This window comes from Sparus aurata, chromosome 24 (assembly GCF_900880675.1).
Source record: "Sparus aurata chromosome 24, fSpaAur1.1, whole genome shotgun sequence".
NCBI classification, from domain to species: Eukaryota; Metazoa; Chordata; class Actinopteri; order Spariformes; family Sparidae; genus Sparus; species Sparus aurata.
The window spans coordinates 17,185,860-17,201,153 of NC_044210.1; the positions used below are offsets into that span (position 1 = coordinate 17,185,860).

The 15,294-nt window shown below is 44.7% G+C and overlaps 1 protein-coding gene across 3 annotated transcripts in view; it reads right to left on the minus strand.

Moving 5' to 3' along the window:
- The window catches only part of mbd5 (methyl-CpG binding domain protein 5), a 27,916-nt gene continuing 12,622 nt past the window's right edge, over positions 1-15,294 (minus strand). For all 3 annotated transcript variants that reach the window (XM_030410137.1, XM_030410135.1, XM_030410136.1), the window contains exons 5-10: positions 12,895-15,285; positions 7,837-8,054; positions 6,625-7,749; positions 6,124-6,197; positions 4,868-4,943; positions 1-4,785 (exon numbers count right to left, since the gene is read on the minus strand). In XM_030410137.1, the coding sequence (XP_030265997.1) occupies positions 4,723-4,785; positions 4,868-4,943; positions 6,124-6,197; positions 6,625-7,749; positions 7,837-8,054; positions 12,895-15,285 (3,947 nt within the window). In that variant the 3' untranslated portion in view covers positions 1-4,722. The remainder of the gene's footprint in view (positions 4,786-4,867; positions 4,944-6,123; positions 6,198-6,624; positions 7,750-7,836; positions 8,055-12,894; positions 15,286-15,294) is intronic.

Consider the following 15,294-nt stretch of genomic DNA (forward strand, 5'->3'; position numbering starts at 1 on the left):
TTATTCAAGTAAGAGTGACCATGTTTTTAATATCTTAAACATCTGTGCAACATTTTTCAAAATGTTACATCACTGCATGACCTGTAATGTTTCACAATATTTACAAAAAAATGCTGCTTACATCAAACCATTAAAAAAAGTCCAAACAATCTCAAAATAATGGACTCTGACAAACTATCCCTAGCCCACATTAATGCAAAAAGAAAAAAAATAAACAAGAGCAATCAAGTGCACATCATACTTCACGCAAGTCTATTCTTTGTAAAGTATATATTAGTGAGTAAATATATACTTAATTACAAGTTTGAAAAAATAAAAATACTGACAACGAAAGATGTGGAAGAGGAAGATTCAAAGAGCAGAAAAATAAAAACCACACTCACACCTCAACACACACACAATCACAGGCGGTAGGAGGGGAAAATAAAAAATAAAAATAGACTGCACAGATCATCTCAAAACACAAAAAACGCTTTGAACTCTTGACCACAAACAACATGAAACTGATAGAACAGATCCATAACACATGGGTTCCCAACGTGAGACCGGGTTCCTGCATGTCATTGCACAAAAAACAGGGGCTGGGGGAGGAAGGAGAGGCAGAATGAACTTTACCGAAACAGCTCATGTGTTCTCGACTCCGAACGTCACATTTTTGAAAACGGCACAGATTCCTCGCCACAGATTACAGTAAAAACTCAACTGAGGTTCTTAAAGCGTGCGCACTGAAAACATAAGGACATTTAGATTTCTTTTTAAGAAAAAAGATGTTTTTGACAATTTTTGAGTTTTTGACCTTTAAATACTGATGATTTTTGCTACAAATTTCACCGTTTTTCAAAAACGTCCTCGAGTTTTTCTGTGAGCACACGGCGACAAAAAAGGAAAAAGAAAATGTTTCGTAACAAGTGAGATCTCGTTAGAAAATACAGTACAACTGAAGTTTAAGGTTCTTAAAAGTGTGCACACATGAACAACGTAAGACTGGTTGAAATTGTTTACTTGGCTGCGATTCGTCTTTTGAGTTTGAGGCTCCTCCTTCTTCGTCGTTGTGGATTTAAAGGTGCAATATGTAAAAAATCTGTGACGTGTCAAAGAACATTTGGCTGCCATTAGCTAGTTAGCTCAGCTGGCCGTGCTGGGTCAGGCTAGCTGGTTCGTCCCAGTGTGTTGAAACTTTGCCATTTCTTTAATGTTTTAAACCAAAATTCGTACCTATCGCAACTTTAAATGTAGCGTTTTAATGTTTTATTGAGCGATAAAGTGAAGAAACGCTCCTGAAAGTCGTGTATTATTGGGTTTTTCCTCGCTGTAAATGCAGAAAACTTTGAAAAGTTCAAGGAATTTGTTGCATTTTAGATATTAAGTGTCTGCATCCTTTATTTTGATAAGGGTGGACAACTCTAGCTACCATTAGCCAGTTAGCTGAATTAGTCGTGCAGTTACCGGAGTTGGGATTAGCATTACAGGACAGGATGGGTCGTGGTTAGCATGCTAACTTCAGTAGATATCTCCCTAATGTTAAACTTCATCTTTGCCATGATGTTAAACTTGTTTCTTCCCATTATGTTGATGATTTTAGTACATTTTTCTTACATATTGCACTTTAAAAAGAAGTGTTTTTGTACTTTACTGAGTCAGAAAGTAAAGAATCTCTTCACAAACAAGCGATTTATCGACTTTTTCTTGTAATGACACGGTGAAACGTTCAAGTATTTTGTGGCGTTTTAGTGTTTTATTGTGCATCAGATATTTGTAATAAGGGTTGAAATGGTAATAAAATGAAATGTGAGCCTGCGTGTAACAGATGTTAAGAGGTAAAGCTACAGATACATTACTACTTCGTGGCTCTTAGGTTAATCTGGAGGAGAAGATGAAGACGAGGAGACATTTGGGGAACAAATTACAGCCGGAGTTGCTGAAGAAAAGGTGTCAAACAATCAAGAGATGCAGTGTTGATCTTCGCCATCGATCGGTATATTGCACTTGATAACTCTGTAGTGATTTCAGGTTGTTTTGATCTGGAGGAGCAGCTGCGAGCGAGCGATTCAGTTCCCAATACTGTCGACTTTAAGACCGATCAAGTGATGATTTTGATAGATAAGTAGTGTTAAAACTGCATTTATTAGCAACATAAACGCCGTCTGCCTTCTCATGTGTGCATATTCATAAATAGTTCGATCCTGTAGGCAGAATTTTCCTTTAACTAAGAAATCTGTGACACAATGTGTAACAAAAAAAACAATCCTCACTGTAAGAAAAAGAAGAAGAAAGTGTTATCTGTAATGCTCACTTCTTAAATAAAAAAGGGAACATGGACTCTGAATACATGATCTATTCACTGTTAAAAAAAAACAAACATAAAAACATACATATACACATATAAGGCTTGAGTTCTCAACTCTTGGTAGTATTATTGCCATCTAGCATATTTGTAAAGCTTAAAATAAATATGGAGTACTGTACATAAATAATTTACATCGATAAGCAAAACAAAAACAGAAATAAAAACACAAGGCCCCTAAATGTGAAGAAATGCTTTCATCGCTCTGGAGTTAGTGTTCCTCATGATCATCTAGACTCTCCTCTGAGGCTGGTTACTCTATCTAAAGCTATAGTTGTGGCGAAAATAAAGACGACTACAGTCATGGAGAAATCAAACATCACTGTACAAACGAGCACGAGAACATGATCACAACAACCCAATGATTCATCGATGCAGCCGGTTGATTCTTGGCTGGAGCCGAAGGAAGAATCCACCTGGAAACAACCAGAGTGGTGATTCTGTGTTGCGTTCAGGGTCCATTTTGTTTGCTTCGTGTTTTGTAACGAGCCAAATGAATGAGACACTGACACGAAGGAGCGGTCACGAGTCTCGTCAGCTGTTAAATTAATCACCTACTAATCTGATAATTGAGTTGAGTGTTTTTTAAAGATAGAGAAAGTCACAATTCTCTCAGTTCAGCTTCTTAAAAGGAGAATATTTTCTGGTTTCTTTCTTCTCTGAGGCCAAAAGAGACATCTGAGATCGTCATCTTTAAGTTTGGGAATCTCTGATCAACAATTTTCCCAATTTTCTAACATTTTATTGACCTCAGTTGGCTCATTGATCTTAAATCAGATTATAGATCTATTGAAGATATATGCTCCACTTAAAGTTACCAGGTTACTACAGTGTATGTAAATGTAAAGCTATTCAATCAATAAAGCTCCAAATATTCTAAAAGAGAGACGACATAAATGCTGCCAATCACCACAATTTAGAAAATGGATCCAGAGAATGTTTTTCAGCATTTTCTCTCAGTTTTTACTTGAAATTAATGATCGATTATTAACCAGCTCAAGTTTTGGATGAGTTGATGATTCCTTCACCCAAAACATTGCAAAACAACAAATGTTGACATTTTAGAAGCTGGATCCAGATAATGTTTGACATTTTTCAGCATCTTTTGCCTGAAAATGACACATTTCTGAGCATCAAAACTATAAGTTTGATCCAGAAATGATGGAAAAAATGTCTTGTTTTGTTCTCAACCCAAAGATTTTCCATTTACTGTCACAGAGGAGGAAATAAATCAGGAAATATTCACATTAAGAAGCCGGAATCAGAGAAATTTTACTTTCTTTTCCCCCAAACAAAATGGAATTATTCTAATAACTGAAGCTCAAACAGGTTATCGTCTCCATTGAACCCAACGTGACATTTAACAGTGTAAAAGCGCCTGCAGGTGGATTTTTCCTTCGTCTATCGGCAGGTAACCAAACTTCCTTCTGCCTGCCAGTTATGACGAGCCAACAACATCCAAAACATCATGATTTTCCCGTCAGAGTGACGGCTGGAGCGAGATGAAGATGTACCGACACTCGTCCGGCCGCTCTGTTTCCTGCTGCGGGGGAGGAACATTGAACACTTTCTGCTGGTAAAGTTCATTCTGTATTATTATTTTTTCACCGCTGTTTCCCCCAAAAATACAAAACGAACACTTAACTGGTGTGAAGCGACTTTCGTAATGGAGAACTCATAATAATATACTCATGCCTGTTCCACTGCTGTTCCCTTACAAAACAAAACCAAACAAAAGAAAATAAAATAAAAAACAGCACGTCTTACAGTTCATCATATAAAAGCTTTAGGCTGTATTCTTATTTATCCTATGCATGCGGCCGTATGCAACCGCACTTCTGAATAGAAACCAAGACATTGGTACACTTCTGCTTTGTTTTGTACAATAAAAGATAAAATGTGCATTAGGTATGCTTGTACATGACATTGTACAATATTTACATACAATTCTTAATAGCATGAAATTTCAGGATTATCTATATACATATTGAAAATGTATCAGAAATATTTGGACTGTCTATTTTCTTAAATATGTAAGGTAATGCTTGTAGCTTTTTTTTGTTGGTTTTTTACTATTTTATACTAGAAAAAAATAGTTAATTCAGTGAGCTGTAGACAAATTGCAACCGTTTTTGACGTTTTTCCTCTACTTTTCCTTGTTTTTTTCTTTTTCTTCTACAGTTAAAACTGTATTGGTGATTGGAATTTCCAGCACCTTCTGTGGTCAGTCATTAAGTCAAGTTGATGTCATGGAACAACGATGTACCACTGAAGAGTCCATGTGTAGCACCTGTTAGAGAGCTCAGATCGCATCAAGGCTTGAACGGACGAAGTCTCCGAAAGGCTTTGAGGACGTTCTGCGGCCGACACATTCAATGTTATCTGGATATCTTCCTCCTCTTAGGCTTAGGGAGCTTCACCTGACGATCTCTCGACGGGATCTGATGACAGACGGACAGAAACGTTAAGGACGGATTAAAAGCAGAAAGTCAGGAGGAGGAAACAAAAGGTGGAAATACTCACTGTGCCCGACATCTTATCCAGCTCGCTCATGGCCTCGTGGATAGCAGCTTCCAAGTGATTATTCAGTTTCCCCGGTCTGTCGGACACATTTCACATTACTAACAGCCACACTGGGATTCAACAGGTTTATAGCTTTAAGACATTTAGTTGCTGCAGGGAGAGAGACACACTTTTTCAGGACATCATCTTAACCACTAGGTGTCAATGCTACACAGGACAAACACCAACGATAATAATGAAACTGAAACAAATAACGAAGGAGCAACAGTTTAAAGGATGGCTTAAAGTCCAGAGAGTTTATCTGCTCTAACGAGAGCTCCAAAAGTTAACAAGCTTGACTAACTAGGTTATTGATCTGCTATTAAGTATGGTTTAAAGATACTTTGGGAAAAGCTCTCGACTGGAACATCCACTAAGTTGAAGTGGGAGCTGGATCTGTAATGCTCTGTATTGGATTTGTAAGCTGACTGAGCCCTCCAACCATCACCACCGACTAGAAAATGAGAAGTCTACTTTCATATATTACCGTTCAAAGGTTTGGAATCAATAATGGCTGTTAACAGACTCCAAATGTCTTGCTTATATTTCAAACAGTTCAAATTACAGAAATTAAATGATTAAAACTTCCATTCCACACTTCATGTCCCCACAGTGTTGTGTGACAGGGGAAAATAATGTTGTAAACATTTTGTTCTGTTTGATTTTTAGTTTAATTTCCAGTCCAGAAAAACCCGAGTGTCCCAAAATAAAGACTGAACCAGAACGGCGCCTCCACAGTCCACTCAGTGGTTTTGATTGAACAGATTTAAAATGTTCATCTGATATTCTGGGATCTAATTTTAAAAGTGCTAACCCCAGACCGACCTTCTATTTGTATTTTTTAATTATTTAAAGAGTAGCTGTGCTAAAGCAATATGGCCGTTCATTTCAGCTCGTTACAGACATTGTTGTGCACTCGGCGCTGAAACAGGAACCCGGTCCAAGTCAAGTTTACATGATTTTGTTTGCTTCTTTTGTAAAAAGGACTTTATATAAACAGCATGAAATGGTATTCAAATATATACCAAATGACTGAAATCAGTGACCAATAACTTAAAGAATACACACAGATTTCAAGTGATAAATCTGCTACCGTCATCTCTGTAAACTGTCCTTGCTTAGCAGCTACAGCATCAGTAACTAAGGGTGCTGAATAGGGTCAATTAAGGCAATAATATGAGCAACACTGTAACTTTGCGGCAGGCAGGTTTACTTACTTCAGGCCTCTCTTGGCGGCTCGGTCAAGTGCCTCTAAATCGTGAGTTAGTGTTTTTAGCTTCTCTGGCTCCACCTGGACAGAAACACGAGAACACATCTGAGCACATTCAGGACTCAAAATTATAGTGAATTTGTTGTTCTGTCTACCAGAGTGTTTGGCAGTCATCGGCAGAAGAACCTCTTGTATTCAGAAAGGCTGTTCTGGCAGGTAAAATGGTGATTTTGGAACCCATCTGCCACTATGGCCAGAGGACAGAAATGTTTGTTTCCTTCTGACTCTTTTTCAGTGTTGCCACAGATTGGTTTCAGTCACATACAACCTTTTCTGTCAGCTTACACTGGAAGAAAACATTGCTGTCACCCACGACTCTCCAAAACTTTTGATGTGGGAAGATTTAGTAAGGTTATTGAAAGCAGCTGTCAGTCTGCAGTCTTGTCTAGTCTGAAAATTTAAACTTGGCTGGTAAAACGATGACAGGTGGTCACAGACGGTTCCTCACCTTGGCCTGCTCCCGCAGCTGCATAGCAGCGCTGTGCACTTGTTCGTCCCCAGCCAGCTTGGCAGGCCAAGGCGGGAAGCCCTTCAACTGGCCCCACACCAGCTCCCCCATATTGAAGGTCCTGGAGCGGTAATGAAGCAGCTCTGAGGAGGGCGAGTCCGGCTGCCGCAGGTCCTCCTCGCTGCTCAGGCTCTTAGTGTCCGACGGGCTGGGCGCCATGCCATTGAAGTGGCCGTTGTAGTGGCTGTAGTCTTTGGCTGTGGCCAGAGGTCCCTCTAGGCTCGTGGAGGAGCTGGGCGACTGGTCGTCCCCCGTCAGCTCCTGCCGAGGGGGGCCCAAGACTTCTCCGTAACCCCGGGTGTTAAAGTGAGGGGTGGCGCCGTTGATGTGGGCGCAGCGCTCCACCGTCTGCTCCAGACGTTCCTTGTAGTTCAAAGGAGTCCGGCTGCAGTTGTTGAAGCGATAGCCGTCGTCGAGGAAGGCCTTGTCGTGGGCCATGACCAGGCCGTGGTCGTTGGACCCCTCAGTGGGGCAGGGTGGAGCTGGGGCCAGGCTGGCGGGTCGCTCCATACAGGGACTACTCCTCACTTGTGTGGAGCACTCCAGGAACTCCTCACCACCCCAGGCGCTGTTGTTGCTGTGGCCGTCGAAGCCTCCGCCGTGCTGCGTCTCCCCGTCCCACTGCCCCCTCGGAGTCCCACGACCAGGAGAGCGGAAGTAGTCGTTGGCATCGTGGCTGTCTGGCGTTCTCTTCCCTGGGTCCATGTTCTTCTGACCCCGACCCAGCCTCACCTGCCTCGGTCTGACCTGCTGTGCTAACACCTCCCCCTCCTGGTGCCCGTGCAGGACTGAGCTGACTGCTTTGGGGAGGTTGACGGGCTCCCCTATAGAGGCAGTGAAGGCACTCATGGCGCTGAGGGCGGGCACCGGACTCGCCTGTGTGGTCCCGCTCACTGTTGTCGTTATGGTGACGTGCATGCCCTTGCTGGCGGCGTCCACCACAGCTCTGTAGATGGCGTCCACCGACTCTGGGCCTCCGCCAGGGCCCCTGTCAGAGCCCGCTGGAAGCCCCTCGCCCTGTGGCTGTTGTCCCTCCCCGAACTGTGGGTGCGACAACATCCCCTGCTGTGGACACAACAGCAAGGTCACAACATGACGAACAATATTCATACGAAACTTTCTGAAATAATAAAACGTAGTTCGTGATCCCACCTGGTAGTTCTGGTAGAGGCAGGCCATGGAGCCGGCGTTAGCGTTGTTGCTGTCTGTGTAGGGTTGGTTGTCAGAGAAGTGCTGCTGTCCCTGGTAGGCTGGATGGGAGGCCACGCCCTGCTGCATGCCCTGGTGGACCTGCTGCTGGTACATCGGACCCCCGCCGGCGTTGACGTGTGGCTGCAGGCCCATGCCACAGCCGAGGGAGGAGGGGTTTCCTGCAAAACCATCAGGACGTACCAGTCAAACAGATGTCAGCGCAGCAGCTCTGTACCACTAAATGATGGGAGCACAGTTTGAACTGTTCTCATCGGGCCACATACAAGGAATTTGAAGCTGTCATTGATCCTTTTGCCTGGAAGGGGAAAGCTCTGATGTGTTAATGATCAGAATATGAGGTATTTTTGTCACTGTGTTGATGCTGCAAATGTTCCCATTAGAGAAGCTGGAACCACAGAATGTAAAACATTTTCTTCACTGTTTTTACTTGGAAAAATTCAAGATAATTGATTGAATATTAAAATAACAGGGAGGGGTACAACCAATGATCACTTTAATTTTCTCAATTAATCAATGACAAATTTGTTCTATAAAATTTCTTGTTTTGTCCCAACCCAAAGATATTCAGTTTTACTGTCGTAGAGGAAAAAAACAGATAATCTTCTTAAAATTTACTCAAACAGATATATCAACTATTAATTTAATAGTAAACAACTAATCGATAAATCGTTGCAGCTGCCAGAAAACACTGGACACTGTTTCCCCACAATTTGATCCATTTTTGACAGGATTTACAACCCGAGCGTGACTATTAGGCAATCAGCAATATTATGCAAACTTTCAGAGCAACAATTTTAACAACAACTGTGGTACTGACAGTTCTGTGGAACACTTCAGTGGAGTTTAAACCTTTTCTAATTTATAACTGCGAAGTGGAGACAGAAAAAGTTGCACAATAACAATCTGTTGCTCTTCAAACTAACAGACGGACACGCTGCCAGATGCGAGCTGGAGACGGACTTGTTAGCAGAGCGACACAAGGACAGAACATGTACGACACACATCAAGGCCACAGATGTATCAATGACTGAAGAGAGCGCCCAGCAGCAATGTTATGCAGACAAAGCCGAAGCAAATACAAAATCTCCGAGGCCTGACGCTCGCTCTGTGTTTGTGTGTGTGTGGACGAGTGGCGACTGGAGCAGCTGGTGCGATGCTACGTAGCTGAAGGGCAGCTGTGTGTGCTCTCCATTTTTTTTCTCCTCTTTTCTTTCTCTCTCCCTCTCTCTCCTCTCTAACGCTGAGAGCCACGACTCGGCCAACCCCCTCCCCCCCCATATCCTCCGCTGCTGCTATGATATAGTGACGGCTGTTGCCGGGGGAGGTTGCCATGGGAACCGAGTGATGATTGGTGGTGCTGTCCACTGCCAGGAAGCTTGTTGGGGGGAGCCGGGTGGGTGGATGAGGGGTCGGGTGGTGTGATTTTAGCCTGCTGGGGGATGGGGGGGCAGTCAGCTGGGTGGCAGGCGGTCTGGGGGGGCGGGTTTACAATGAACTTTGGGGTATTTGTGAGGGGGAGCACGCTAGCTGTCTAGAAACAGATGGTTAGAGGCTAATGCTAAAAAGCCACTTTCAAAGAGCTTTCAGTGCTCTTAAGATCCCTAACATGTCATCCAAATTAGCTTCAAGTATGAAGAGCCACTCAGAGGCAAAACATCTGCCATTTGGTGACAGAATATTCTTTTATCCCAGGAGACCATGCACACTTATGTGCTTTTGCCACCAGGGCCCCAAAACACTGAAAGGACCTCTTTATTATTTCATTGCACTGGTTTTGTTTTCGTCCAGAGTAACTGCAGTGCACTGTTTTCATGCCGGGGTCCAATAGTTTCAGTTGTTATTGACTGTCGGGGTGAATGTTGGCGATGCATGTAAGACAAGTGAGAGACTTCAAGTCAAAAAAAGAAAGAAAATGAAGTAACAAATACATTCATAAAACAGAGCCAAGTGAGCAAACTCCAACACAAGAAGCAGATGGCTGGAGTTTAACTTTAAAGTGATTAAAGCAATTATCTGATTACGAACACACAACAGCCAAACAGGGCAAATATTGGGGATTTATAAGTGAAAAGGTCCATGGCTCAAAAGGATTAAAAGAAAATGGTAGAAACACACCCAATAATAGACACTAAAAAATGGCTAATTGACCATGGGCAATAACAACAGACATAAGCAACAGGAGGAGGCAACAGGTTGGAGTGTTAAACTCCATATGGTGTTTAGTCAGACGTGCCTGCATGTTGGTTCAATTGTAATGAGATCTATAACTTCAGCCATAATCAAGCTTTCTTTCATTCACAATAAACCCCAAATGAAGGCCACAGCTTGGACAAATAAGCAGGTAACCCATGAGTGGTTATTTTTTCTGTGTTTTTAGATTTATATTAAATTGGGAAACGTGGGACACTGGCAAATCTGGGCATATTTTAATGGATCATATTGGCAGACTTGTTTTACACATGATGGGACAGTCCTGGCATTTAGTTGGCTAAACCCCTACAGAAGAAAAGGTAACAGCTCTCGGCTTGTTTAGCTTCATAAACCAGCGTCGGTCTTGATACAGCAGATTGCCATCTGTAGTTTCCCCAGTAAACACACCAACCTCTTCAGCTGGCAGCTGTGTCTCTCGGTTACTGCTTCGGAGGAGCATATAACCCTTGAAGAGCAGCAGCAAGCTGGACAATAGCAGCTCGTCAGCTGAAGAAGTCAGTGTGTTTACTGGGAAAACTAAAAAAGTCACAATCCCCTGTATTAGCACCAACACTAGCTGTTAGCTATACAAACAAACCATAAGAAAACTCACACATAAACTACATAAATTACACCCTTTGTGCCCGACTCAATCTCTTAACGCAGAAGCCCACTCATTCCCAAACCTAACCATGTGAGGATGTAACGGCCCACCCTTTCTAGCATCAACTAATTAACAACTTCCAGTTAGTCCTGCTCAATTCTAGTTTTGGCACCACCCACTTTCAGTTTATTCTGAGTATGGATACAGATATTCAGTTGGTTGAACAGATATAGAAAATGGTGTACTAGCTCATCCCTGACAAAACACAACTACGTGCTTCAAATATGTTGATTAAAATGACCATTTCTGGAGACACTTCGAGAATATTAAAATTGTAAATGTCAAAACAACATTTCGTAACAACTGTTTTCCTGCCATCCCTACAGGACTGGCACAAACCTCATAGGCTACCTCCTGACCTGCACAGGACCACCTGAATTTCAATGACTCGACGAAGGAGGAATACAGAAGAACTGGGCACCTGGTGATAAGAACAGGTGGCCTGCAGCAGACCTTGGTGATATCTCCCATTATAAACCATATGAAGACACACAGACGCACAATGAATACATAAACTCATAGTCCATGCCTCACAGCAGGCAAGAGGGGAAAAAAACAAGATCTGTGCCTTTTCAGTGCTTTCAAAACACAAACACACACCAAAAAAAAACAAAAAAACATACAGTCACACACCAAGTCATTCAAATGCACACAAATAAACAGAAGCACACACACTGTAATGCGCAAGTAGTCATAGACATGCACACACAGTCATTCAAACACTCACACAGGCCTAAACCCTCATCAAAGGCTTCACTCTGGTCTCTATTCAGGGTCTATCGTTACTATAGCGACCAGCTAGCTGGGAGAAGCTCTTTAGAGCGCCCTATCTGGGCTGCTTCCCTTAAAGCGTGATCCAGATCCCATTTCCATCTTCTTACACCATTGACTGATGCTAGCATACAAATAAAACAAAGAGAAACACTGGCTGACTGACAATTAGCCGGGCTTCCAAAGATGAGGGGGCCTGCTCATTAGCTCGGAGATACTGGAGGAGCCCGACTGTCTCGGCTCGGGGCCTATCACCTAAATCCTTTGGTTTTAGTTCACTCACAGCCATAGAAACCACATCTTCACCCAGCCATTAGCTTATCATGGGAAAGGGAGGGGGATACACACTCGTTAACTAAACAGGATATCAACACCATCACCCAGCCAGAGGGAGGTCGCTTTGGACACGAGTTTGTGTGCTGTCAGTCGTTGTGAAATGTCACCAAATAATTATTATCTTTTAGGATTTAATAACTGGAACTACTGGGGTTATTAAAGTAGCTGCTGAGTATTCAAATCTACGTGCTGGGTAGATGAAAGACAGCTCACGATTGTTATTATTATTATTATCACTAATGATTTGAGTAGCTTTAACATGATATGTTGTAAAATCGTAAGTTCCTAGTCACCATGATGAATGTAAGCACTGTCATGTTCACATGAACTCGTATTGGGTGCCAAGACTGACTTAATTTACTTATTGGATAATGGACTGATGTCACCGATCCACATACATATCCAGAATCAATAGTCTGAGTGATTAATTGCCAATTTGCCAACAATTTAATGCTGTACACTAGAGCCTGACTAATACTGGATTTTGGACGCTGATGCCAATATAGATATTAGAGATTCATATTTCATGAACAGAATATATACTCAAACATACATTTTTTTGCCATGTTCCCTGATATGAGGTGATCGAACACTGGAAGCAGTTATGGAGGCAGTTTCAATCGGATATTAATAATTGTAATATTAACAAAATGTATCTTTTTGCATCTTTTTCTTCATTGTGTTTTGTTTAAAAAAATTTTTTTTTCATATTGGCACATATAGGACAACATACACACAAATATCGCTGATCTCTGATAGGCCAATATTACTTGATAATATCAGTAAGGCTCTACTGCGCACCTGAGTTTTTTTGATTAGTTTTTTAAAATTTCAGTACAACCTCGAGGCGTTCTTAATATCCTACAATTCAAGTAAATTGCTCTGGAATCAATACACAATCTTTTGCTCTTTTAATAAGAAGTTTACTACAGCGTCTGCACCCGACTGAGTAACAGCATTTTTCAGTTTTTCATACTTCTTTCTACATATCATGAAGTTACTGAGCAGAGCTGACGTACTTAGTGCTGATGTCTCACCTGCATCAGAGATGGTCTGTGTACAGTTTCCATCACCACCTCCATGTGACATCACCACCATGTTAGTCCGCCCCATACCATGAAGGAGGTTCTGCTGTGAGGGGTGAGGGCCGGGGTGGGAAAGCGGTGGGGGGTTAGTGTTGGGGCGTCCCAGTGGCATGCCATCGGGACCCATTGGTCCACCTCCTGGCCCCATAGGCCCACAGTTACTCATGGAGGAGGCCTGCATCTGGGCCATCATGTCAGGGAACTGGCCTGGACGAGGTCCCAGATGGGCCCCAGAGGTGTCCATGTTCTGGCAGTGCTGCATGGCATCTCCTGGTACCCGCAGCCTCTGCTGAGCGAGAAGGTTCTGCTGAGGGCCACCGGGGACCATACCTGTGCTGTCGTTGTAGTGCAGCTGTGGGGCTCCTTGAGGACCAGGCCCTGGACCGGGACTGAGACCTGGACGATGGCTGTTCCCAGCCATGTTGTGGGAGCTTTGGCAGCTCATGGACTGGAGGAGCTGGGCCATGGAGGTGTTTGGGGGAAGGTTTCCGAGTCGACCCACTTTCCGCAGCTGCTCAGTTGCACTGGGCCCCTGCATGTGGGGTCCTCCCATGCCTCGTTTGTTAAGCATGTTATAGACCATGTTGTTACTGGTGTCGTGGTTTACAGCAGCGCTGCCTGACGACTGCCTCCGTTTACGCATGGGGTCCCTCTGCTGGGCCATGAGCTTGTCTCTCAGAGCCGCTCGACCGCTTTGGCCCTCAGGAGTGTTGAGCAGCATGGTGGAGTTTGGCGGGAGCATTGGATTTAAAGTGCTGTGTCCTTCCATGCCTCGAGGGCCGCTCATAGATCCAGGGTGCCCGCCACCTCCTCCATTACCTCCTCCACCTGCCCCCATGCCTGCCATCCCAACACCACCACCAGCAATGCCAGCAGTGCTGTTGCCAGCAGCGACGAGTTTGTTTTGATTTGCTAGCTGTGCTTTGGCTGCAGCCGACAAGAGACTGCTGGCGGGGAAGGAAGCGGCATTCTGTTGGTTGAGGATCTGATTGAGGGGCATCCCCAGGAGCCCTGGGTGGCCCTTCTGGGAAGCGCTGGGGGTTGCCAGAGAAGAGGATGACGAGGAGGAAGAAGTGGGCGAGTACATGGGGTTGCTGTGCTGCTGGGTGCCAATCGAGTTTCCCATCCCTGGCAACAGCTGGGAGTCTTTGTACTGGTGGTGTGGATCAGTTTTGTTGGTGGAGGGGCTGGAGGGCATGGCCGGCTTGGGAGATCCCATAGCCGACCTGGGGGAGCGAGGAGGGACCTTCATGGTGCCACATGGGGCCTGGTGCCCCGAGGGCATTGCAAAGTTCCCGTGGTCAGAGGAGGTGGAGGACGAGCGTGAGCGATGAGGGGAGGCCTCCATTCTCCCAATTGCAGGCCCGGTCATGTGGACAGGGGAGGTGACAGGGGAGGGGGACATAGATGAAGCAGGACCACCCTGTTGAGTCCTTTGAATATGGCCGCCATGCCCCACAGGCCCAGGCTTCACTGTGGGCAAAGGTAAGTTGCTTGGCAAAGGAACAATGGCGGGAGGGGGTACGTTTACATTCATCATTGGTACCTGAGAGTGGATGTTAGGCTGGAAGTTGGAGGGGTTTGGGGTGTTGTTGGGAGCTGGCTTGTTGGGGATGGGGTCCAGAATGCCTAAGGGGTCTTTTTCAGAAGTCAACTGCCTTTTCTGAAGGGCACAGGATGGTGGTATGGATGAAGGTGGTACGGGATGCACAGGGGGTTGTGTTTTATGGTGAAATGCTGCACGGGACATATCCATACCAGGGGGGAAGTTGCCCCGTGGCATGTTCATGTTCATGACAGGGCTTTTGGCAGTGGCCGTCGGGGAGAGGGGCGTGCTAGTCCTCCCTGTCATGGCGCAGGATGGCTGGCCCACAGGGGAGCCATGAAGCATTACACTGGGTGGGGAAAGAGGTGTCCTAGTGTTCCCATGGATGGAGGCTGAGCCAGGACTGCCGGCTCCTGGAAACCCACAAGGATTGGTCCTTGGAAAGCCCTCAGGGCTGCCTAGAGTGTCTGCACTGGGAGACTGTGAGCCATCTCCATACAGCTTAGCACTGGAGGGAGGTGGGCTAAGCATGCCCCCATACCCAACCCGGTAAGGGGATTTAGGGCCTGGCTCCCCACTGCCCAGCCTTTGCGGCCTGGGGTATCCAGAGTAGAGCTCTGGCTGCTGGGCTCCACCCATCTCCTGGGGTGGATACAGCCTCTGCTGCGGCCCAGCTGCCATCATCATCTTGAATGGATTCTTGCAGTCCGGGCCAACAGCATTGGGCAGGCCATCGTGGGGTTTAGTCCTTATTGCTCGTTGATTCGTGGAATGCGCAGTGACCACAGATGATGTACCTTGAGGCA